General features: G+C 41.6%; 2 protein-coding genes across 4 annotated transcripts; both read left to right on the top strand.

Moving 5' to 3' along the window:
- Positions 1–88: 88 nt before the first annotated feature.
- On the top strand, positions 89–11,680 carry LOC141776413 (uncharacterized). Of its 2 annotated transcripts, XM_074649987.1 has the most exons (5): positions 89–531; positions 2,563–2,675; positions 3,036–3,159; positions 3,667–4,387; positions 10,875–11,680. In XM_074649987.1, the coding sequence occupies exons 1-5, from the start codon at positions 243–245 to the stop codon at positions 11,098–11,100; spliced, it is 1,473 nt and encodes a 490-aa protein (XP_074506088.1). In that variant the 5' UTR covers positions 89–242; the 3' UTR covers positions 11,101–11,680. The 2 variants fall into 2 exon arrangements, with proteins under 2 accessions (XP_074506088.1, XP_074506087.1); XM_074649986.1 differs by lacking the exons at positions 89–531; positions 2,563–2,675; positions 3,036–3,159; positions 3,667–4,387 and adding exons at positions 8,457–9,010; positions 9,893–9,953 and having other exon boundaries at positions 10,184–11,680.
- A 1,981-nt stretch (positions 11,681–13,661) lies between these two features.
- LOC141776410 (uncharacterized) lies at positions 13,662–17,165 on the top strand. Of its 2 annotated transcripts, none has more exons than XM_074649983.1 (4): positions 13,662–14,206; positions 15,241–15,332; positions 15,417–15,504; positions 15,827–17,165. In XM_074649983.1, the coding sequence occupies exons 1-4, from the start codon at positions 13,783–13,785 to the stop codon at positions 16,696–16,698; spliced, it is 1,476 nt and encodes a 491-aa protein (XP_074506084.1). In that variant the 5' UTR covers positions 13,662–13,782; the 3' UTR covers positions 16,699–17,165. The 2 variants fall into 2 exon arrangements, with proteins under 2 accessions (XP_074506084.1, XP_074506083.1); XM_074649982.1 differs by having other exon boundaries at positions 15,241–15,338; positions 15,827–17,162.
- Positions 17,166–24,116: the final 6,951 nt, after the last annotated feature.

Below are 24,116 nucleotides of genomic sequence, written 5' to 3'. Positions count from 1 at the left end.
ATTGAATTGAATTGAATTGTCATCCACGCTGAGCTTTTACTTTGAAAAGTGGCATTACGGAAGTTGTCCCCCCCCTTTTAGAGGAGGAGACAGACCGACTATCAACAAACAACAAACGACCAAACGTTCCGGTTCCGCAGCATCGACCCATCAGTTCCCCGGGCAGGTCGACTCGCTGCTCGGCTGAAGAACCGGACCGGACCTCTGAACGCACCGTGTTTCGGCGGTTTGTTTGTCTCAACATGTCGGGTTATAAAGCGCTTCACTGTCAGCTGACGTCCATCATGGAGGCGCTGAGCCGGGCGGCCGTGGCGGAGATCTGCGGGCTGCTGGAGGAGCGATCCGCCGCTCTGCAGCTGGAGATCCGCCTCAGCCAGCAGGAGAACCAGGACCTGAGGAGGAAGCTGCAGCTGATGGAGAACGTCATGGCTCACCGGCACCGGCACCGGCACCGGCACCGCAGGAACACCAACAAGCTGGACTACGGCGGGCTGGAGGTGGCCAGCGGCGGCTTCATGGACTTCACTCCCGGTGAGTTCAGCTGCTGTTATATACACTCAGGGCTCAGCTGCTGTTATCTACACCCAGAGCTCAGCTGCTGTTATCTACACTCAGGGCTCAGCAACAACTGCTGTTATCTACATCCAGGGCTCAGCTGCTGTTATCTACACCCAGAGCTCCGATAACTGCTGTTATCTACAGTCAGGGCTCGGCTGCTGTTATCTACACCCAGAGCTCAGCTGCTGTTATCTACACCCAGGGCTGGGCTGCTGTTATCTACACCCAGAGCTCAGCAGCTGTTATCTACACTCAGGGCTCAGCTGCTGTTATCTACACCCAGAGCTCCATAACTGCTGTTATATACACCCAGGGCTGGGCTGCTGTTATCTACACCCAGGGCTCAGCAACAACTGCTGTTATCTACACCCAGAGCTCAGCTGCTGTTATATACACCCAGGGCTGGGCTGCTGTTATCTACACTCGGGGCTCAGCAACAACTGCTGTTATCTACATCCAGGGCTCAGCTGCTGTTATATACACCCAGGGCTCAGCAACAACTGCTGTTATCTACACCCAGAGCTCAGCTGCTGTTATATACACCCAGGGCTGGGCTGCTGTTATCTACACTCGGGGCTCAGCAACAACTGCTGTTATCTACATCCAGGGCTCCGATAACTGCTGTTATCTACAGTCAGGGCTCGGCTGCTGTTATATACACCCAGGGCTGGGCTGCTGTTATCTACACTCGGGGCTCAGCAACAACTGCTGTTATCTACATCCAGGGCTCCGATAACTGCTGTTATCTACAGTCAGGGCTCGGCTGCTGTTATCTACACCCAGGGCTCAGCAGCTGTTATCTACACCCAGGACTCAGCTGCTGTTATCTACACTCAGGGCTCAGCAACAACTGCTGTTATCTACATCCAGGGCTCCGATAACTGCTGTTATCTACAGTCAGGGCTCAGCAGCTGTTATCTACACTCAGGGCTCAACAGCTGTTATCTACACTCAGGGCTCAGCTGCTGTTATCTACACCCAGGGCTCCGATAACTGCTGTTATCTACAGTCAGGGCTCAGCAGCTGTTATCTACACTCAGGGCTCAGCTGCTGTTATCTACACCCAGGGCTCAACTGCTGTTATCTACACCCAGGGCTCAGCTGCTGTTATCTACACCCAGAGCTCAGCTGCTGTTATCTACACTCAGGGCTCAGCAACAACTGCTGTAATCTACATCCAGGGCTCCGATAACTGATGTTATCTACACTCAGGGCTCGGCTGCTGTTATCTACACTCAGGGCTCGGCTGCTGTTATCTACACTCAGGGCTCGGCTGCTGTTATCTATACCCAGGGCTCAGCACCAACTGCAGTTATTTACAGTCAGGGCTCAGCTGCTGTTATCTACACTCAGGGCTTGGCTTCTGTTATCTACATGTAGGGCTCAGCACCAACTGCAGTTATCTACACCCAGGGCTAAGCAACAACTGCTGTTATCTACACCCAGGGCTCAGCAACTTTCACTGTCATAATATTACGAGAATAATTTCATAACTTTACGAGAAAGAAAAAAAATAACACGTAAAATTACTACTTTATAATATTATGACTTTATTCTCTAAATCTCAGATTTATTTATTTTCCTCAATGTGGCCCTAATCCTCCGTCGTACCGTAGACCTACAACAATGATAAATAAAAAACAGTTATTCATTTCCATTTCTATAACTCCACAGGGAGCCTCTGGAGAGGAGCTGAAGAGACGCCGGTTGCTGATTCCTGGCTACACCAAACTCCACTGGAAAACTGTTCATAGAACCGTCTCCTTCCTAATTTAAGTAGTGAATTTGTTCCGATACGTTTGACTCAGTATCGCGTAGAAATTTGGCAGGAACAACATTTGTACTTATATACAGCAGTAAAGTATACAGTGAGACCTGGGATTACAGCCTACCTCATACTGGGATCAAGGAAACCCACTAAGAACCCCTCCAAAGACCCATGGTGGTCTCCTCCGTCCCACATGAGGAACCAATATCGTAACTGTGTTTTTGTCTTTGATCCAGAACGTGCCTTACCAGCTGCAGCGGCGGCAAAACAACCGAAAGCAAATCTCAAAAGAAGTGGAAGGGTACCGGTGTTGGAGACGTCGACTGAGCTGACCCCCGCAACCAAAGAGGTTGGTTTGACCCCCCTGATTGAACACTTATTCTCTCTGTCCACACGACAGTGGTGCTTTTATTTAATCTTAGAACAGTTCAGGCGCTATGGTTTGAGGAAAAAGTTGACAGTAATTTGCATTTAAACTGCACAAACTCAAGCGTATTATTTTTCCCTGCTTATTTAAATGAATCTGAACCTGTTGCTTTTTGGGGAGTTTGGTGCACAGATGTGGCTCTGTAAGTGACATTGTTTTTGTTGAAAATGAATAGTTAGTTGTGCTGTAAAGGTCTGATTCAGCACATCTGTAACCATAAAGTTAAAGTCTCTAAGAGTAAACTAAACAGCAGCTGTTTATTCTGTTGTTTTCTACTCTCAGGATCCTTCGACGGGAGCCGCGGAGGAGCCGAGCGATCAGGACGTCGTTCTGATAAAGGAGGAAACGGCGAAAGAGGAGGTCCACGACCACGATTCCACGGAGGAGCTGCTTCTCAACGAGGACGGTAAGAGAGGAAAACGCTTAAACTCAGGAGACGGGTCTGATTGCAGTCGTGGAGGGGCGTTTCTGTTGAGCGTGACAGGAACGCCCACTGCTTTGATTAACTCCTGGGGTTCAAGAACGCCCACTTTTTCCTTCTCTTCTACTTTCTGAATTTCTGAATACAGTGTGTATTTCTCCATATATTGAGCGTTTTGATAGTTTAACAGTATTTATATAGCACTTAAACCTGCTTTATAATATAAAAGACATGAAAATCTCACTTTTTACAATATGGGACCTTTAAAATGTCACTTTAGTGAACTGGTAGACGAGTTTTGTTAATGAGCCTTTTCACGCTGCTCACGTTACGGTTGGGATCAGACCGTCAAATAAAATGTCAGTCTGTACTGTAATAAAGGGCCGATGTTTTATGTAGAAAGATAAATAACAATAGTCATTTCGACAGACGGTCTTTAGTCCCTGAATTCACTGCTGCTTCTTTCATCTCTGTTGATTTGTGTGTCTGAAGGAACGGAGATGCAGCTGTCAGACACAGACGACAGTGAAGAAGGACCCTCTGGGATGACGGTCTCCACCTCGGCGGCCATCATGAGGCTGTGGGATCAGAACAGTAACGGGCCGTCGGAGCATCGAGACTACCACAGCGCACCGGGGTCTCCGCGCCCTGCGGGGGGCGCCGAGAGCAGCTCTTCGGATGTGGTGTATGACTTGGCCTCCGAGTCGGACTGCGAAGCTCCGCCGACGAGGAAGCCGTTCCTCCTCGGGTCCGGAGGAAGCCCCGCCTCGCTGCCTCCCGGGACCTCTGAGCTGACGCGGGGCGCATCTCTGATCGGCTCGCTCCCCTACGACACAGACCTGGACCTGTGCTCCTCGTGGACCAATCAGGGCCTGCCGAGCATGGTGTCCGTCCCGCACCGGTCGACGCTGCTGGATAAAGTGTCGGACCTGAACGTTGCGGGTTTCTCCTTGGCGCTCGGTCTCGGCGGCTCCGGACTGGACCCTTTGGAGCTGAACCAGTACTGCAGGGACAGGCGCTTTGTCTGCAGCTACTGCGGGAAATGCTTCACGTCGTCCCGCAGCCTGGAGACGCACTTGCGCGTTCACACGGGCGAGCGGCCGTACAGCTGCGCTCAGTGCGGGAAGCGCTTCACGCAGTCGGGACACCTGAAGACGCACCAGAGCGTCCACACCGGAGAGCGGCCGTTCGCCTGCGAGCACTGTGGGAAGAGATTCGCCGGGAAGCAGAACCTGAGGATCCATCAGCAGAAACACCATCCGGCTGTTTAACACCGACACCGTGCTCGGACCAGCTGAGATATACAGTATATGCACCCGTGGTACCGAGGTGCCGAGCTCCAAACTGTGATAGTTTAACCGGGACCTTACAGCTGTTACCGAACTAATAATTGAAATAGATCTGTTTAAGTTGAAGGCCTTTTAAAGATGTTTTTTAAAGTGCTTTTTTTCCATTGAAAAAACTCATCAACAGGTTTGACTGTTTTAAGTTTAACAGGCCTTACATACGTTTAACCATCTGAACTGCCTTGGTAGAATCCTGACACGAAGCTAAATGGGACTACGACCTGATCCAGAACAATTCTTACCTCAAAAAGAACGTGGGCCCTTTTCGGTCCACTTCAGTACTTCAGGTTAGAGCCATATATATATATAGATATATATATACACACACATATATATATATATATATACACACACATGTAGATGCAGCATTGGCCTTTGGATCGTACGTCAACTTCGCCACCACATTAGGAGGTCAGGGCTAGTCTGTAAACACAAGTGAACGGTTCAATAACGTTACATTACTGCTTCCAGTTCATGGATCAGCGGCCGGTCTGTCTGTTGATATGGTTTTAAAAAGTCATACTCTCATAACACGTTTTCCTTTAAGAATGTTTCACATCAACAACATTACAGTTTAAGTTACATCTTTACAAAACATTTGCTTCCATAGATCAGATAAGAGCTAGTTTGCTAGTTATTGTTATCTAATCCTCGGACAAAGCTTAAGTTAGCTTTTAGATCTTCATCAGATAGGAGCTAGCTAGCGTTTGTTATTTTTAGGTAACATAATATTGTGTTTAAAACTTGAAATTTACAATATGTGCCATATCCCCAATATGTGCCATATCCCCAATATGTGCCATATCCCCAATATGTGCCATATCCCCGATATGGCGGCGACGTTGACGTATCGCAGCAGCGGGCTGAAGCGGTCAATGCGGTGTCTACGTGTATATACATACAGTATATATCTATGGTTAGAGCCACGGTGAAAGGGATTCCTGTAGAGAGCCAACACCTTTGAGAAGCATGTGAATGTTTATTGGTTGGTGGAATTAAAAGCGTGCAATCTGATTTGCTTCATTCAGTGTTTGCTTTGCTTATAATCAGATGCTAAATGTTAGTGTAAGGCTCAACGAGGTGCCCTGAACCTGTGTAGAACCAGTGTTACTCTAGACACGAATAATTTTACAGACTAGAAGAAGCCAGTAGAGACTGAATCTCTGTGCAAGAAACAAGTCAAAGTCAGCATTGAATTAGTGCTGAAACGATTAGTAGATCCACAAATAAAACTACAATTTCTTTAGGTTTAGGCAACAGAACTACAACTTCTTTAGGTTTAGGCAATAAAACTACGACTTCTTTAGGTTTAGTCATTAAAACTACAACTTCTTTAGGTTTAGACAAAAAAACTACGACTTCTTTAGGTTTAGGCAATAAAACTACGACTTCTTTAGGTCTAGGTAATAAAACTACAACTTCTTTATGTTTAGGCAACAGAACTACAACTTCTTTAGGTTTAGGCAACAAAACTACAACTTCTTTAGGTTTAGTCATTAAAACTACAACTTCTTTAGGTTTAGTCATTAAAACTACAACTTCTTTAGGTTTAGACAAAAAAACTACGACTTCTTTAGGTTTAGTTAATAAAACAACTTTTTTAGGTTTAGGCAACAAAACTACAACTTCTTTAGGTTTAGGCAACAAAACTACAACTTCTTTAGGTTTAGACAACAAAACTACAACTTCTTTAGGTTTGGGCAACAGAACTACAACTTCTTTAGGTTTAGGCAACAGAACTACAACTTCTTTAGGTTTAGATAACAAAACTACGACTTCTTTAGGTTTAGGCAAAATCTACAACTTCTTTAGGTTTCGGCAACAAAACTACAACTTCTTTAGGTTTAGACAACAAAACTACAACTTCTTTAGGGTTAGGCAACAAAACTACAACTTCTTTAGGTTTAGACAACAAAACTACAACTTCTTTAGGGTTAGGAGACAAAACTACAACTTCTTTAGGTTTAGGCAATAAAACTACAACTTCTTTAGGTTTAGGCAACAAAACTACAACTTCTTTGGGCTATTGACCCAGATCTATGGGGCTTATAGCGACTGATGACGCCTATTTAATGGTCTTACAACAGTCGAATAGGCTGAGCAGGCTGATATCAGCTAGTAAATTGCAGATATTTGGCCAGTCAGAAACCTAAATTATCAGTAGAGAAATGTCTCCATTATATCGTTTTTCCTCCGGAGATCCCTGACAGGTTTATGTTTACACTGTATAACTTCTTGCTTACTACATATCTACATATATAAAAAAAACTCAAATATCAATATCGGTCTCAAAAAATCCAGTAGGATTTATGTCCTCACTGAGCTGCCTGTCAGACACTAGGCTGTATGTGTCCTGTCGGTCTGTCTGTCTGTCTTTGTTGGACTGTTCTCTGTCCCAACACACAATGTCCAATAGAATCACTAACAAACGCCTTTCACACAATAGAAGCACAGAGAAACAGCAGCTGACTGGTTCCAGGCTCAACTGGCAGCTTCATGCAGCTGCAGATATTCAAGAGATTTAAACTTAAACCTAACTGGAGGATACTGCCTCTTTTGTTGAGGAGGAAATTATCTCTGATTTTTTTTCCCCTCAACGTGGTCCTATTACTCCGTCGTATTATCATCAGTATCAGGAAAAGATTGTGCAAGAAACTGCGTTTATAAGAACCACACGGACCTCGTAATATTACGACTTTTTTTCTCGTAAACTTATGACTTTATTCTCATAAAGTCATGACTTTATTCTCATATTAGGACTTTATTCTCAAAATCTCTTTTTTTTCCCTAAATGTGGGGAATATACTCTGTCGTATTTTATCGACCTATTTATTATTGTATTTATTTTTAATCTACCTATTTGTATCATCTGCCTGATGTTTTTTTCTTTTAATCTATTTATTCTTTATTATCAGTGTGTGTGTTCCTCCTCCTGGGAACACAAGTCACAACCATAACAACAGGCTCTTATTTTGAAGTCAGCAGTGATATTCCGGTAGTGCGAGACTTTATTCTTGTAATATTATAACTTTTTTTTGGTAAAGTTATGACTGTTTTCTCGGTATATTAGGACTTTTTTTTCTTGAGATATGACTTTATTTTCATTAAATTACGCCTTTCTTTCTCATAAAGTTATGACTTTATTCTCGAAATCGCAGGGGTTTTTGTGTGTGTGTGTGTGTTTGTGTTCCTCCTCCTGGGAATAACCAGTACAACCATAACAGGCTCTTATTTTTCGAGTCAGCAGTGATATTCCGGTAATGCGAGACTTTATTCTCATTACATTACAACATTTTTCTCAGAAGATTATGACTTTATTCTCGTAAAGTTATGACTTTATTCTCATAATATTACGATTTTTTCTCAGAATATTATGACTTTTCTCATAAAGTTATGACTTTATTCTTATTAAATTACAACTTTTTTCTCAGAATATTATGACTTTTCTTATAAAGTTATGTATTCTCGTAATATTACGACCTTTTTCTCATAAACTTATGACTTCATTCTCAAAATCTCAGTTTTTTTTTTTTGTGTGTGTGTGTGTGTGTGTGTGTGTATTCGTGTGTTTGTGTGGGTTTGTGTTCCTCCTCCTGGGAACACCAGTCACAACCATAACAACAGGCTCTTATTTTGCAGTCAGCGGTGATATTCCGGTAGTGCGAGACTTTATTCTCATTAAATTACAATTTTACAACATTTTTCTCGGAATATTACGACTTTTTCTCGTAAAGTTATGACTTTATTCTCGTAATATTACGATTTTTTCTCGTAAAGTTATGACTTTATTCTTGTAATATGACTTTTTTCTCATAAACTTATGACTCATTCTCGAAATCTCAGTGTTTGTGTTCCTCCTCCTGGGAACACCAGTCACAACCATAACAACAGGCTCTTATTTTGAAGTCAGCAGTGATATTCCGGAAGTGAATCGGGCGGAAGCAGCGGCTCGGTTCTGGTCTTTGTACCGGAGCGGAGCGCAGCGTCGGAGGTTTTAATATCCGAACAGATCCGGTGAGCGGCTCCGTTACCGACATCACGGTGTGTGTGTGTGTGAGGGCCTGAGGGAGCTCCGTGTTGCCAGTTCAGCGCTTTGTCGGTCCGGTCCGGTTCGGTCCGGTTCTGCGTGGAGCGGCGGGATGTCGGTGTTGAGCGGCATGGCGCTTCAGCGGCAGCTCTCCGCCGTCATGGAGGCGCTGAGCAGAGCGGCGGTGGCGGAGATCTGCGCGCTGCTGGACGAACGCTACGCGGTGCTGCAGACGGAGATCAGCCGCAGCTACCAGGAGAACCAGGACCTGAAGAAGAAGCTGCACCTCATCGAGTCCATAGTGGTCCGGGGGGGCGGCAAGGAGGCGGCAGAACCGGAGTTCGCCTCGTCCGCCGAGGGCGCACAACGGGCGGAAACACCGCAGCAGCGGCAGCGAGACATCGGTCCTGCCGCTGCCGCTCCCGGAGGAGACGGAGGAGACGCTGTGGTGCTGCAGGAGGAGGTGAACACAAAGCCGGCCTGGCTTCTTCTTTACCTCCGGAAACAGCTTCTCATCAGCTTATTAGAACCATCAATAATAAGATAAAAGATACAAACGCATTATTTTGAGATAATAAGTCACTATTTAGAGAAGATTTCTCATTATTTTGATATAAAACTCATTATTTTAAAATACAAACACATTATTTTGATATAAAACTCATTATTTTAAGATATAAACTCATTATTTTAAGATATAAACTCATTATTTTAAGATATAAACTCATTATTTTGAGATATAAACTCATTATTTTGAGATATAAACTCATTATTTTGAGATAATAAGTCACTATTAAGATAGGTGTCTCATTATTTTGATATAAAACTCATTTTAAAATACAAACACATTATTTTGAGATATCAAGTCATTATTTCATGAAAGTTTTTCATTATTTTGATATAAAACTCATTATTTTGTGATAATAAGTCATTATTTTGAGATAATAAGTCATTATTTAGAGAAGGTTTCTCATTATTTTAAGATACAAACACATTATTTTGAGATACCAAGTCATTATTTCAAGAAAGTTTGTAATTATTTTGTTATACAAACTCATTATTTTGAGATACCAACTCATTATTTTGAGAAAGTTTATCATTATTTGTATATACAAACTCATTATTTTGAGATAATAAGTCATTATTTTAAGATAAAAACTCATTATTTTGATATACCAAGTCATTATTTCAAGAAAGTTTGTCATTATTTTGATACAAAAATTTAATATTTTAAGATCAATTATTTGCCTGGATGTTTTAATTTATTATTATTTAATTTTATTGAACATTAGTGTTATTGCTCTGGTGGCTGTATTCATTCTTACATTAATTAAATTGTTTCCAGATTCCAGACGTGGTGTTGATCAAAGACGAAGACTCGGACAGTAACGACACCTTTGAGGAAGGTGAGTGTAAACGTCACGCACAGTTTTTAATAAATAAAATATAGAAGACATTGACGGCCCTATTTGAACGATATATCGTGCATGGTCTAAAGTTCCTGTGTTTGCTAAACTCTCATCGCTGTGATGCATAACTGGTCAGAATATCTTCCCCACTTGGGCCGTAAAGTGAAAACCAGTAAACTGAAATATGTTTTTCCAGCGTTGTGACGCATTTTGTCTTTTTCTTCCAGATAACAAAACGCCTGCTGACGGCGGGACGGCCGCGACCAGAGAGTGCGCCACGTCGACGCCCGTCAGCCGGAGCGTGAAGAGACTCTGGCCGGGAAGCGAAGAGGCCGACAGGAAGTCGTCCTCCGAGCCGCTCGCGCTGAGAACCGCCGGGACGCAGAAGAAGAGCGTGACCGTCTACACTCTGGACTCTCCTCCTCGCAGCGAGCCGGGCTGCTCCGGCCATTTCGGCGGCGATGATGAGATGGAGGCCGGCGAGTCGGTCTGTTCCTACTCCTCGCAGATGGACCCGGACGTCCAGCTGGTCCACCAGGACTGCTCGCCGGTCCCTTCCAGCTCCAACAGACAGGCGTATTTCGGTAACGGCGCTCTGATGGAGTCTCCTACGAGCAGGGAACTAGATCTCAGCCTGACGTGGACCAAACAGTCAAAAAGTCAGTTGGCTTTCGCTCAGTTTCACCAAAACGAAAACCTGGACGGCGACGCTTTCGGGCTCAAGATGATCAGCGTCACAGGCTCCATTTCCACAGACTGCCAGCTGTCTGAAAACAGCAACTCTGCGTTCGAGTACGACGACGACGACATGATGAACTTCGCCCACTACAGGGACCAATCGGGTCAACCTCAGCTCTGTGACGGGCAGCCGGGGAGCGCCCGAGGGAGGCGCTTCGTGTGCGCCGTCTGCTCCAGGACGTACGCCACGTCTCAGAACCTGGAAGTTCACATGCGGATCCACACGGGCGAGAAGCCGTTCACCTGCAGCCAGTGCGGCAAGAAGTTCACCCAGTCGGCTCACCTGAAGTCGCACCTGAGCGTGCACTCCGGGGAGCGGCCGTACGCCTGCACGCTCTGCTCCAGGAGCTTCATCGTCAAATACAGCCTCAAGTTGCACATGAAGAAATGTCACGAGAACACCTGAGTGAACGCATGTGTGGCTTTCACCTACAAAATGTTCTGTAAATATCCCGTTTTAAAAAAAAGAAGAAAAGTTACTGGACATTCAAAAATGAGTTTTACCAAAAGGTTTTTAAAAAAGAATTAAAGTGTCCTCTTTTAAGAATGAGCTTTACTTTGAGCTGCAACATTTAAAATCTATTAATCAGTTAATCGAATGACAGAAAATGCATTAAGAACTATTTTCATAATCGTTAACATTTGATTCTTCTAGCTTCTCAAATGTGATATCTCTGAACATTATGATAAACTGATCATCTCTGGCGTGTTGATCGGACAAAAACAAGACGTTTGAGGACATTTTAGTTTTTAGTTTTTTAATGCTTAAAAGATCAAATAATCATCAGCATCTAATTTATTATAATCATTATTTATTTTTGGAGTGAAACTTAATGTTTGCTAAGTTTCTAGTGAGCTCTGCCTCTGTAGTGTACAGGTCAAAAAGCATTTCATGAAAAAGAGTTAATAGTATCTCTGTATGAGTGTCTTGCAGATTCTCATGTGTCATTCTTGGTTAATAAAACTAACACTCAAATTGTTTTGTATCCGGTGTTCTTTGTTTTTTTGTAAAAACAGATTTGTTACCTGTCACAGAAGGTATTTATGGTGTTTAAAGTTATTTAAAGTTGTACAGAGTTGTAGTCGTCTGATCAGAACTCAAGTCAAGATCAGCAGTAACTATGATTTTAGTATTTATTAACTACTAATTGTGCTGTTAACAGCAGCAGCTATATATAGATATAGATGATGTGACTGTCGGGTTCAGGCCCTGAAACACAAAGACGACGGTCGGCTGTCGGTGAGCGTCTGTCGGTCTAGTATTCGCGGTGTGTCCCGCACCGTCGGCTCTAGTCTGCCCGTGTTGGGGTTTTTCAGCCGATTTACCGTGTTCACATGAAGGCCCCCCTCGACGTATTCACAACCTCGTAAGTAAAAAGTTTCTGAAAGCTCCGAGTTGTGACGTGTTTGTTGACGTTGTCAGAAATGGCGGAGGCCTTGGAAGTTCATTTCTCGGTACCTAATAAGTTAATATTTTGTAATTTTATAATCTGTCTGAGGAAAATGTTGATATTCCCAACGACCTCATCTTTCTCCTCCGTCATTATGTCTTTACATTTACTGCATTGTGTTACCCGCTAGCTAGCTTGCTAAATCGTTAGCCTCTGTATCTTCTAGACTCCGACAGGAACAGCGGTGTTCTTCACGACTTAACCACTTGAGCCAAGCATATCGTGTACACGACTTCCCGTGTTGTAAACACAAGCTCACGAGTTTAATTTGAAAGTCAATTGTTTGTTCCAGTGCAACGTCAGCGCCCAGCAGCAGAGCTAACACACACCTACAAAGAGGCACAAAGCGACTACAGAGAGATTTATTTATTTAGCGAATGCAAAGTCCTCGAGCCAGGCAGTTGCCTCCTGGTCTGCTGTATGGAGGGTGACTTACCCTCCTTTTAGACTGTGGAGCGGGCAAGCGTCAATGATGTACAGAGAGATGCATAGTGACTACAAAGATTTATAAGATTTAAAATAGTAATTATTAAGCAAAAGTTCTCTGGGTCCAGCTCCCATTTATTTTATTTTATATTTGGGTTTGACTGCTGTTTGGGCAATAAAAGCATCATGAACACTGACATTTCAGACCAAAAGATTAAACATAATGTTTGTTAAATCTAATGCAAGTCAGTCATTATAGAGTTGAATCTTGCTCTAAATAAACGTGTTTGAGGTCGGACTGGATTTAAGAGCTTCAGATATAATATCAACTTTAAACTGAGCTTTTCTCGGGTGCGTGAACGTGCACGTTGTTGTCAAACTGGAATATATTTTAGACTAGCGGCTCTGGAGCCACATGTGGCTCTTCAGCTCCTCTCCAGCGGCTCCCTGTGGATTTAAAAAAAAAAATTAGTGGCAATGAATAACTGTTTTTTGTTTACATTTTCATTTTTATTTATCATTGTTGTAGGTCTATGGTACGACGGTACAACGGAGTATTAGGGCCACATTGACGGAAAAAAAAAATCTGAGATTTCGAGAAAAAGTCATATTATAAAGTAGTAATTTTACGTGTTATTTATTTTGTTTCTCGGAAAGTTACGACTTTTTTCTCATAAAATGACTTTCTCGTAAAGTTATGACTTTATTCTCGTGATATTACAACTTTTTTTCTCGTAAAGTTTATTCTCGTAATATTACGCCTCTTTTTCTCGTAATATTCTGACTTTATTCTGTAAATCTCAGATGTTTTTTCCCTCAATGTGGCCCTAATGCTCCGTAGTACATTGTCTCTTTGGCCCTCACTGCATTAGACTGATATTCTATATACTTAGACTATAAACTGTGTTACCTTCATCACAATGATTAAATGTTTTGCGGCTCCAGACTGATTTTTTTATTTTATTTTTTGCCTAAAATGTCTTTATTGATAGTAAAGGTTGCTGACCCCTGACCCCTGACCTCTGCACTAGATAAATAATGTAAACTGATACTCTGCGCATGCGCACTGCGGGTTGCGTGACGTCGTTGTTTCCCTCCATCACTTCCGGGTTTGTGTCGGGTCTGTTTACATCAGGTGGGAATCTAAAACCTGTTCCAACACGCGCTGTGAGGTATTATTATCATTAGTAGTAGTATTATTAGTATTAAACATGTCTCCGGCCGCTGCGCTGCACCAGCAGCTCGCCTCCATCATGGAGGTCCTGGCGAACACAGCGGTGGCGGAGATCTGCGAGCTGGTGGATGAAGGCTACTCGCTGCTGCAGCTGGAGATCAGCCGCAGCCGCAAAGAGAACGATGTGCTGCGGAGGAAACTGCGGCTCACGGAGCTCCGGAACGCCCGGACGAGCGCCGTGCGAGCCGCGGCGGCCACGGCCAGAGCCGCCGCAAGCGGCACCGCGTCAATCGCCACCGCAAGCGGCACCGCGTCAATCGCCACCGCTAGCGGCCCCGCGACCACCGCCACCGCCACCGCTAGCGGTACCGCGACCACCGCCACCGCTAGCGGCACCGCGCCGCCTCAGCTACCTGCTCATCACCTGGGCAACGGGTCCAGGAGAAGCAGAACACCTACAGGTATAATAACCGTTATGATTATAATTCACTATTACTATTACTGAACTATTGAACTATTACTCAGACCGTTTACTGTAGTAAAAGTATAAAATACCACAATATGAAAAGTACAAATATACTAATATCAGTGTACTAATAGTATACTTTGAGTACTATAATAATAATAATATTATAATAATATAATATAGAATAATTCCCTGTCAAATAAGCAGCCGTGGAACTATTACTCAGACAGTTTACTGTAGTAAAAGTATAAAATACCACAATACAAGTCTACTAATATCAGTGTACTAATAGTATACTTTTGAGTACTACTTCAATACTTTTTGGGACTAAATTGGCCCACTTTTTAGTTTATAAAAGTATGCTTTAAATGTAAGAGTAGTAAACTGTGAGGACACAACTAGTTTCCATTCAAGTTGTATTTTGTACTGAAACTATATTATGAACTATACTACAAGTAAACGTATAGGTGTACTGTTAGTTATATACTTGTAGCCTACTTTTTAGTTTATGAAAGTAATTCAAATAAGCAGCCGTGTAACTATTACCCAGACCGTTTACTGTAGTAAAAGTATAAAATACCACAATATGAAAAGTACAAGACCTCCATCCAAAACCTTCCCTCACAAAAAAGAAGTATACTTCAAGTTTATTTTACTAAGGAAACTTAAGTATAGTTCTAGTATATTCCCAAGTGTACTTATGTAATAAGTATACTAATATCAGTTGCACTGCAACTATATTATAGATATACTGATAGTTTACAAGTTTTATACTTGTAGCCCACTTCGTTTATGAAAGTACACTTTAAAGTACACTGTAAAGTGTACTCTCAGTAAACTGCTAGTTTAATAGATTTTATACGGCAAGTATACTTGTATATACTTGTAGCCCACTTTATAGTTTATGAAAGTACACTGTAAAGTATACTTGTATATACTTGTAGCCCTTGTTATAGATAAACACAGCTGTATTTTTGTACGATCCATAACTATATAAAGTGTCATGATGACCTACTGTACCTCTCCCAGGTGAGGCGGCGCGGTCCAGAGCGTCCAACCAGGAGACTCTGCGGTGTGGAGACCCCGATGCGTCCTCAGATTCTGGACATGATGGCACCCAGGTGACGGTGAGCAGAGCAGCAGGGATGTTAGATTACTGTTTTCCTCTTTCACTGCTTCATTCTCTCTCCGTTCTCTGACCGCAGCCGGCTGCGGGCGAGTCGACCAAACTGACGACCGCAGTCATCAAAGTGGAGGACGACGAAGAGTCCTGGTCCCAGTCTGAGCAGGACAGTAAGAACAGTTTTAGTACCTTTAAGAAAAATAACCCAGTACCAGGTCGTACCGAAAGGTCTCCAGTCAATTTGTAGTCATTTGTCTGGTTTTGCTCGCAGCCAATCATCGCAGGCGTTCTTCGATTTAATACAACGTGTGCTAAGCTGCAGTCTGGCCCTCATGTGGACCGTCCTCAGACCATCAGTCCATGTGGGGGCTGGATCAATGTGGAAGATCTGGGCCATAATACCAAATGAATCATTACCTAACTAGTTAACTATACTTAACCAGCTAGCTAACTAAACTACTAACTAAACATTCTGCTTTTCTTTCTCTCCAGAAGACTTTTGTTGTGTTGTTGACGGACAAACGACGGAGACAGAAGCCCCGCCCCCGCTGACCAAACAGGAAGTACCGGACGAAGGTGGCGGCTCCTCTCTTTTGTGGGTGAGCGGGGAAGTAAGCTCCACCTCCGTGTCCGTCCAAGAAACCCTCAACACCAGCCAGAGGTCAGACACCAGCAGTTACGACTGCCTGATGTACGAGCCACAGCTCCAACATGGCTCCCTCGATACCCAGAATCCTTTGAGTGAGGATCCGGGCTGCTCGTACATGTTGAGCACCGGTGCGAGTGTTTTAGCTGCGTCGGATTCAGGCAGCAGCAGCTTCCCTTTCACCATCGGCGAGGCGAGTCTGTCCACACCAGAGCACCAGCAGCCTGCAGGTCTCCACAGCAACCAGCAGAGGGCGCCGTTACCCGCAGACGAGCCTCAGCTTCCTGCCAGGAAAGGGATGACGGCGAGACTCCATGCTTTCGTCAGGCGGGACAGGTGGAGACCTCAGGATGGTGTCGGCAGGGAGGACAGCGGTGAGAGGACGTTTGTCTGTAACTGCTGCGGTAAGACTCTGGCCTGCCTGAAAAACCTGAAAACCCACATGAGGGTCCATACCGGCGAGAAGCCGTTCGTCTGCGTGCTCTGCGGCAAGCGCTTCTCTGACTCCAGCAACCTGAAGCGCCACCAGAGCGTCCACACCGGAGAGAAACGCTACGGCTGCGTCCACTGCGGGAAACGCTTCGCCCAGTCAGGATCCCTGAAGGTCCACATGACCGTCCACACGGACTGCAAACAGTTCAGGTGTTCGTACTGCGGCAAAACCTTCATCTCCGGCAGCCACCTGCGCCGCCACGTCACCATGCACGGTGGGGAGTGACCTTTCAGTGACAAAGGTGTGGGATTATGGGGTGTGGTGTTGACACTAGGGCTGTCAAAGTTAACGCGATAATAACGCGTAAGATACTGGTATCATATGAAACTAGAAAACCTAAAGAATCCATCGGTACCAACCAATGAGTGAAGGAGGTTAAATAATGCTCCAAACTTACGCTAAACTTAAAATTTCACATGTACTTCATGAACATGCTGTACAGTTTACATTTATTAGGCCGTCAAAGTTAACATATCAATCATATCTCGGACGAGCCCCCCATTTGTTACGGAGGAGGTTAAATAACGCTCCAAACTTGCGCTAAATGTTGGAGAGGAAAAACTGTCATGGCCATTTTCAAAGGGGTCCCTTGACCTCTGACCTCCAGATCAGTGAATGTAAATGGGTTCTATGGGTACCCACGAGTCTCCCCTTTACAGACATGCCCACTTTATGATAATCACATGCAGTTTGGGGCAAGTCATAGTCAAGTCAGCACACTGACACACTGACAGCTGTTGTTGCCTGTTGGGCTGCAGTTTGCCATGTTATGATTTGAGCATATTGTTTTATGCTAAATGCAGTACCTGTGAGGGTTTCTGGATGATATCTGTCATCGTTTTGTGTTGTTAATTGATTTCCAATAATAAATATATACATACATTTGCATAAAGCAGCATATTTGTCCACTCCCATGTTGATAAGAGGATTAAATACTTCCTTTAAGGTACAAAATAAGGTAAAAAATGTGTGTTTCAAAGGCTGTCCTTTGAAAGATATGTGCATTCACACTCTCACACTCATAGGTTATTTATTGATTTACAGAATTAGGATTCTTCTTATTCTTTGCTACTACTTGCTCCTCTACATGCAAACACACTGGAATGATGAAGCTCCGCCCATCAACTGACTCACCTGAGACAAACCAGGAAAACAGGTTATTATTCTGCCTCACTGAGATGACACAGATACAAACACACACACTGAGACAGACGATAAGATTCACCTTCAGACCAAAACCACCACTTCCACAGAGATGACATCTACAGGAGGGAATACTGGGAATACTGGAAATATTGGGATACCACCACTTCAACCAGCTGCTGAATCCACAAAGTGAACAAGACTTTTACAAGAACAAAGACTCAAAGTAAAAGTAACTTTCAGGGAACAGGGAGTGGCTGAGCCGTCTGCCTGCTGTGTTTTCAGCTTCACTCGGAGTCTAAATGGCGTCCACATTAGAGGATGATCTCTGCTGTACTGTCTGCCACGACATCTTTAAAGATCCTGTCATGCTGTCATGTAGCCACAGCTTCTGTAAAGTCTGTCTGCAGAGCTGGTGGACAGAGAAACACGTCCAGGAGTGTCCAGTTTGTAAAAGAAGACATTCAAAGGACTTAATGCCTCCTAACTTTGCTTTAAAGAACCTGTGTGAGAGGTTCCTACAGGAGAGAGCTCAGAGAGCTTCAGAGGCTCTCTGCAGTCTGCACTCTGAGAAACTCAAACTCTTCTGTCTGGACCATCAGCAGCCGGTGTGTCACATCTGCAGGGATTCAGAAAAACACACCAACCATAGAATCAGACCCATCGATGAAGCTGCACGACGACACAAGAAGAAACTTCAGGAAACTCTGGAGCCCTTAAAGGAGAAGTTAAAGGTTTTTGAAGAAGTTAAAGTGATGTTTGATGAAACATCAGATCACCTGAAGGTCCAGGCCCGACACACAGAGACGCAGATTAAGGAGCAGTTTAAGAAGCTTCACCAGTTTCTAGAAGAGGAAGAGGAGGCCAGCATGGCTGCACTGAGGGAGGAAGAGGAGCAGAAGAGTCAGGTGATGAAGGAGAAGATGGAGGCTGTGAGCAGAGAGATAGCAGCTCTTTCAGACGCAGTCAGAGCCACAGAGGACGAGCTGAGAGCCGAAGACGTCTCGTTCCTGCTCAACTACAAGGCTGCATTGGAAAGAGTAGAGCAGCGCCCCCTGCTGGAGGATCCACAGCTGGACTCAGGAGCTCTGATGGACCAGGCCGAACACCTGGGCAACCTCACCTTCAACATCTGGTACAAGATGAAGGACATGGTCTCCCACACTCCTGTGATTCTGGACCCAAACACTGCTGGTCCAGAACTCATCCTGTCTGGAGATCTGACCAGTGTGAGACGAGGAGAGGAACAGCAGCTTCCTGATAATCCAGAGAGGATTGATGATTACTGGTCTGTCCTGGGCTCCGAGGGCTTTAACTCAGGGACTCACAGCTGGGATGTCCAGGTTGGAGATAATACAGACTGGTCACTGGGTGTGTTAGCAGAGTCTGTCCAGAGGAAGGGACTCATACAGTCTGGATTATGGATAATATGGTTCTGGTCAGGTGAATATGGAACAGTCTCTCCATCACGTCTACCTTCTGTTCTCGTAGTGCAGAATAAGCCCCAGACGATCAGAGTGAATCTGGACTGGAACGAAGGAAAACTGTCGTTCTCTGATCCTGATACGGACACACACATACACACCTTCACACACACTTTCACTGAGAGGATGTTTCCATTTATAAGTACTGGAGGTGAACTCCCATTGAAGGTTTTACCAGTGAAGGTCTCTGTGCAGAGAGATGATGAGGATGATGATGATGAAGAAGATGATGATAGATGATGATGAATGATGATGATGTTGATGATGGATGATGATGTTGATGATGTTGATGACGAATGATGATGGATGATGACGAATGATGATGATGTTGATGATGAATGACGATGGATGATGATTTTGATGATGATGATGATGATGGATGATGTTGATGAAGAAGATGATGATAGATGATGATGAATGATGATGATGTTGATGACGAATGATGATGTTGATGATGAATGACGATGGATGATGATTTTGATGATGGATGATGTTGATGATGATGTTGATGAATGACGTTGATGGATGATGATTTTGATGATGATGATGATGTTGATGATGGATGATGATGATGAATGACGTTGATGGATGATGATTTTGATGTTGATGGACGATGTTGATGATGATGATGATGATGGATGATGATGATGTTGATGGATGATGTTGGATGATGTTGATGATGATGATGATGTTGATAGATGATGTTGATGGATGATGATGTTGATGATGATGATGGATGATGATGTTGATGATGAATGACGTTGATGGATGATGATTTTGATGATGATGGATGATGTTGATGATGGATGATTTTGATGATGATGGATGATGTTGATGGATGATGATAATGATGTTGATGGATGATGTTGATGGATGATGTTGATGATGGATGATGTTGATGATGGATGATGAAGATGTTGATGGATGGTGATATTGATGATGTTGATAGATGATGTTGATGATGATGATGGATGATGTTGATGATGGATGATAATTATGTTGATGGATGATGATGTTGATGATGATGATGGATGATGTTGATGATGATGATGTTGATGGATGATGATGTTGATGTTGATAGATGATGTTGATGGATGATGTTGATGATGATGTTGATGGATAATGATGTTGATGGATAATGATGTTGATGGATGATGATGTTGATGGATAATGATGTTGATGGATAATGATGTTGATGGATAATGATGTTGATGGATGATGTTGATGTTGATAGATGATGTTGATGGATAATGATGTTGATGGATGATGATGTTGATGATGATGTTGATGGATGATGATGTTGATGTTGATAGATGATGTTGATGGATAATGATGTTGATGATGATGTTGATGGATAATGATGTTGATGGATGATGATGTTGATGATGGATGATGAAGATGTTGATGGATGATGTTGATGTTGATAGATGATGTTGATGGATGATGTTGATGATGATGTTGATGGATAATGATGTTGATAGATGATGTTGATGGATAATGATGTTGATGATGATGTTGATGGATAATGATGTTGATGGATGATGATGTTGATGATGATGTTGATGGATGATGATGTTGATGTTGATAGATGATGTTGATGGATGATGATGTTGATGTTGATAGATGATGTTGATGGATAATGATGTTGATGGATAATGATGTTGATGGATAATGATGTTGATGGATGATGATGTTGATGTTGATAGATGATGTTGATGGATAATGATGTTGATGGATGATGATGTTGATGATGATGTTGATGGATGATGATGTTGATGTTGATAGATGATGTTGATGGATAATGATGTTGATGGATAATGATGTTGATGGATGATGATGTTGATGATGGATGATGAAGATGTTGATGGATGATGTTGATGTTGATAGATGATGTTGATGGATGATGTTGATGATGATGTTGATGGATAATGATGTTGATAGATGATGTTGATGGATAATGATGTTGATGATGATGTTGATGGATAATGATGTTGATGGATGATGTTGATGATGGATGATGTTCATGATGGATGATGTTCCTGATGGATGATGATGGATGTTGATGATGTTGATGGTGATGGTGATGATGATGTATGATAATGATGATGGTGATGGTGATGATGATTGATGATGGATAACGACGGATAATGAAGGATGATGATGATCAATATGTATATTTCAAGACGTATTGAGTTTTCTTCTCTGAGACTTTGAGAATCACGTGACTATGTTGTTCTGATGATGTTGTCATGGCAATGGGGATGACATCTACAGTATAAATCAACAGTATAACAAAAACTACTAAGAAAACATTCTCCATATTTTTTCTTTTCTCAGAGTGTAAAAATTGGAGCTGTGAATCGATTAAAATATTTAATTGCATTAATCAAAAATGAATGGAACATTTTCTTATCTGTTCAAAATGAAGGGAGATCTGTCAAGTATTTAATACTCTTATCAACATGGGAGTGGACAAATATGCTGCTTTATGTAAAATATGTATATTTATATAATGTATATTTATTATTGGAAATCAATTAACACAAAATGTAATCAATTGACAGCCCTAAAATACATATATATATACATATACATGTGTCTCGGTGTGTTCTCCTGTTTTTATTATTATTTATTAAATTTTTTATGCAATTGTTTAATGTAATATGGTATTTTATAGTTCTCATGTGTATTTGTGTCGTATCTTTTCTGTATGTGCTGCTTCTATTTCCTCGAGTTCTTTGTATATTATTATCTTGTCAATAAAAAATAAGAAATAGCGTAAACTTAAACTGATATTGATTATTTTAGGGGTCTAAAATGTGTTTAGCTGCTGCTCCATCTACTGTAGAGTGACTATGGAGAAGTAGCTCATACAACCACACTGAGAAACACCTGAACTATCCCTTTAATGGGAACCTGGAGGCGACGGGACACATTTACAATATTAAAGGCTGCAACAAACGATTTTGAGGACGTCATTTTGACCTTTCAGTAACTGCAAGTTCACTTCTGTTGTCTTGAAAGCTCACAAAGTCAAAGTAATTTCAGGTTCCTCCCTGTTCTGGGATCAGTCTGTTTGCTGAAAACAAGTTGATCTTATTCTACATTTAAATTGTCTTGAGGTCGGTTGAAGGATTATGTGTTGAGGATATTGACTCACCTCATCGGGGCTGTCTGCAGGTTTGCATGTGATCAGCTCAGCAGCTGTTTTCACTGACGACTTCCTGCCCTCCACATCAACGGCTGGACTCTTCAGTTGGAGTGAAAACCTGCAGACTGTCGTTTTATCTCAGAGATACGTCGTCAACGAGCTTAAAAACAAAGTAGCATCAAATGTTACAGCTGAAATCCACAATCACTTCTCTCTCCTCCTCCAGCAGGTCTTTATTCTGGAGGAGTCGATCACGTTTGAAGACACAGAATCTGCATGTTTGTCTGAAGGTGAAATCAGTTAAATCTGGAGTCTTTCTCTCTGTCGGTTGTTTAAATGTTGTGGGCCGAATGTCAGGTTGACATTTTGTGATTCTGTCATTGATGTTGTTCATGATCATCACGGTCTCGTTGTAATAAAAAAAACAATCTGTTGGTCTCACAAGGAAAATTAATTAATAGTAATATCTGAAAGCAAGCGATGCTTACTTCATCGTCACCATTATCACCTTTTGATACACATAAAACACATGCAATTTCTACAAAAACAATAAAAATAATGCATTTAAAAATGAATAAATAAAGAAAAAAAATAGTGACTTTAACTTAACTATTTAATTAATCATAGGGCCCCAAACTGGATTCAAATTTCCCAGATGACACCTTGAAGTTGTACTTAATTTTCTCCAACTATAAAAACAATAATAACAAATAAATAAACGAACATAATAATAAAAAAATAAAGAGAAAATAATATAATTTAAAAAATAAAAAATACATCAAAAAAATTTAAAATAAATAAGACAATATAATTAAATAATAATGAATAAAACAATAATAAATTACACAAATAATAAATAAGAGAACAAAATAATATAATCAAAAATAAATTAAAAAATGAATACAAGAAAAAAAAAGATCAATAATATATTTTAAAAATAATAATAATAGATAACCAACCCTTCCCTTTAAACATAGTGGATAAGTCAATAAATAAATGATTTTAGATGAGTCCTGTAGTGACTTTAACTATGTAATTAATCATATGGCCCCAAACTGACACACAGATGACCCCCTCAATTCGTACTTACTTTCTCCAAATACAATAAAAAAAATAATAGTACATAAAAATAATGATAAATAAAGATTAATAAAGAGAAAATAATGATTCAAGATAATAATAAAATAATTAATACATTCAAAAAATAAACAGAAAAAAAGTTAAATAATAATTAACAAAAAAGTAACACATTAAAAAATAAGATAATACAATAAGATAATTTAAAAGATGAATAAATAAAAAAAACGAAGAAAAATATTATAACTTAAATAATAATAATAAATAACCTTTTAACATAGTGGATAAGTCAATAAGAAAACAAAAGAAGTTTTAATGATTTTAGATGAGTCCTGTACCGACTTTAACTTAACTATGTAATTAATCATAGGGCCCAAAATGAATCACATTTTCCAGATGACCCCCTCACCTTGTAAAATAATAATACATAAAAATAATAATAAATAAAGAAAAAATAATATAATTAAAAATAATAAAGAAAAAATGAATACATTCAAAATATTATAAATAAATAAGAGAAAAATATAATTCAATAATGATACAAAAAAATAAATAAAAATAAGATAAAATAATATAATTAAAAAAAATAATAAATAAAAAAGGAAAAATATTATAACTTAAATAATAGATAACAAAACAAACATACGAGACGTTAAAAATATTCCTTATTGCTTACTTTCTTGAGTCCTTCAGTGTATTTACCTGTTTTTGTACTTGTCGTCACTTCAATCAGCTGAAACAGGAGCACAGTTTGTTTCTTCTTCAGTCGGATGCACCTGTGAACTGAC

Source organism: Sebastes fasciatus, chromosome 11 (genome assembly GCF_043250625.1).
Source record: "Sebastes fasciatus isolate fSebFas1 chromosome 11, fSebFas1.pri, whole genome shotgun sequence".
NCBI lineage: Eukaryota > Metazoa > Chordata > Actinopteri > Perciformes > Sebastidae > Sebastes > Sebastes fasciatus.
This window is presented reverse-complemented; position numbering and strand designations above follow the sequence as displayed.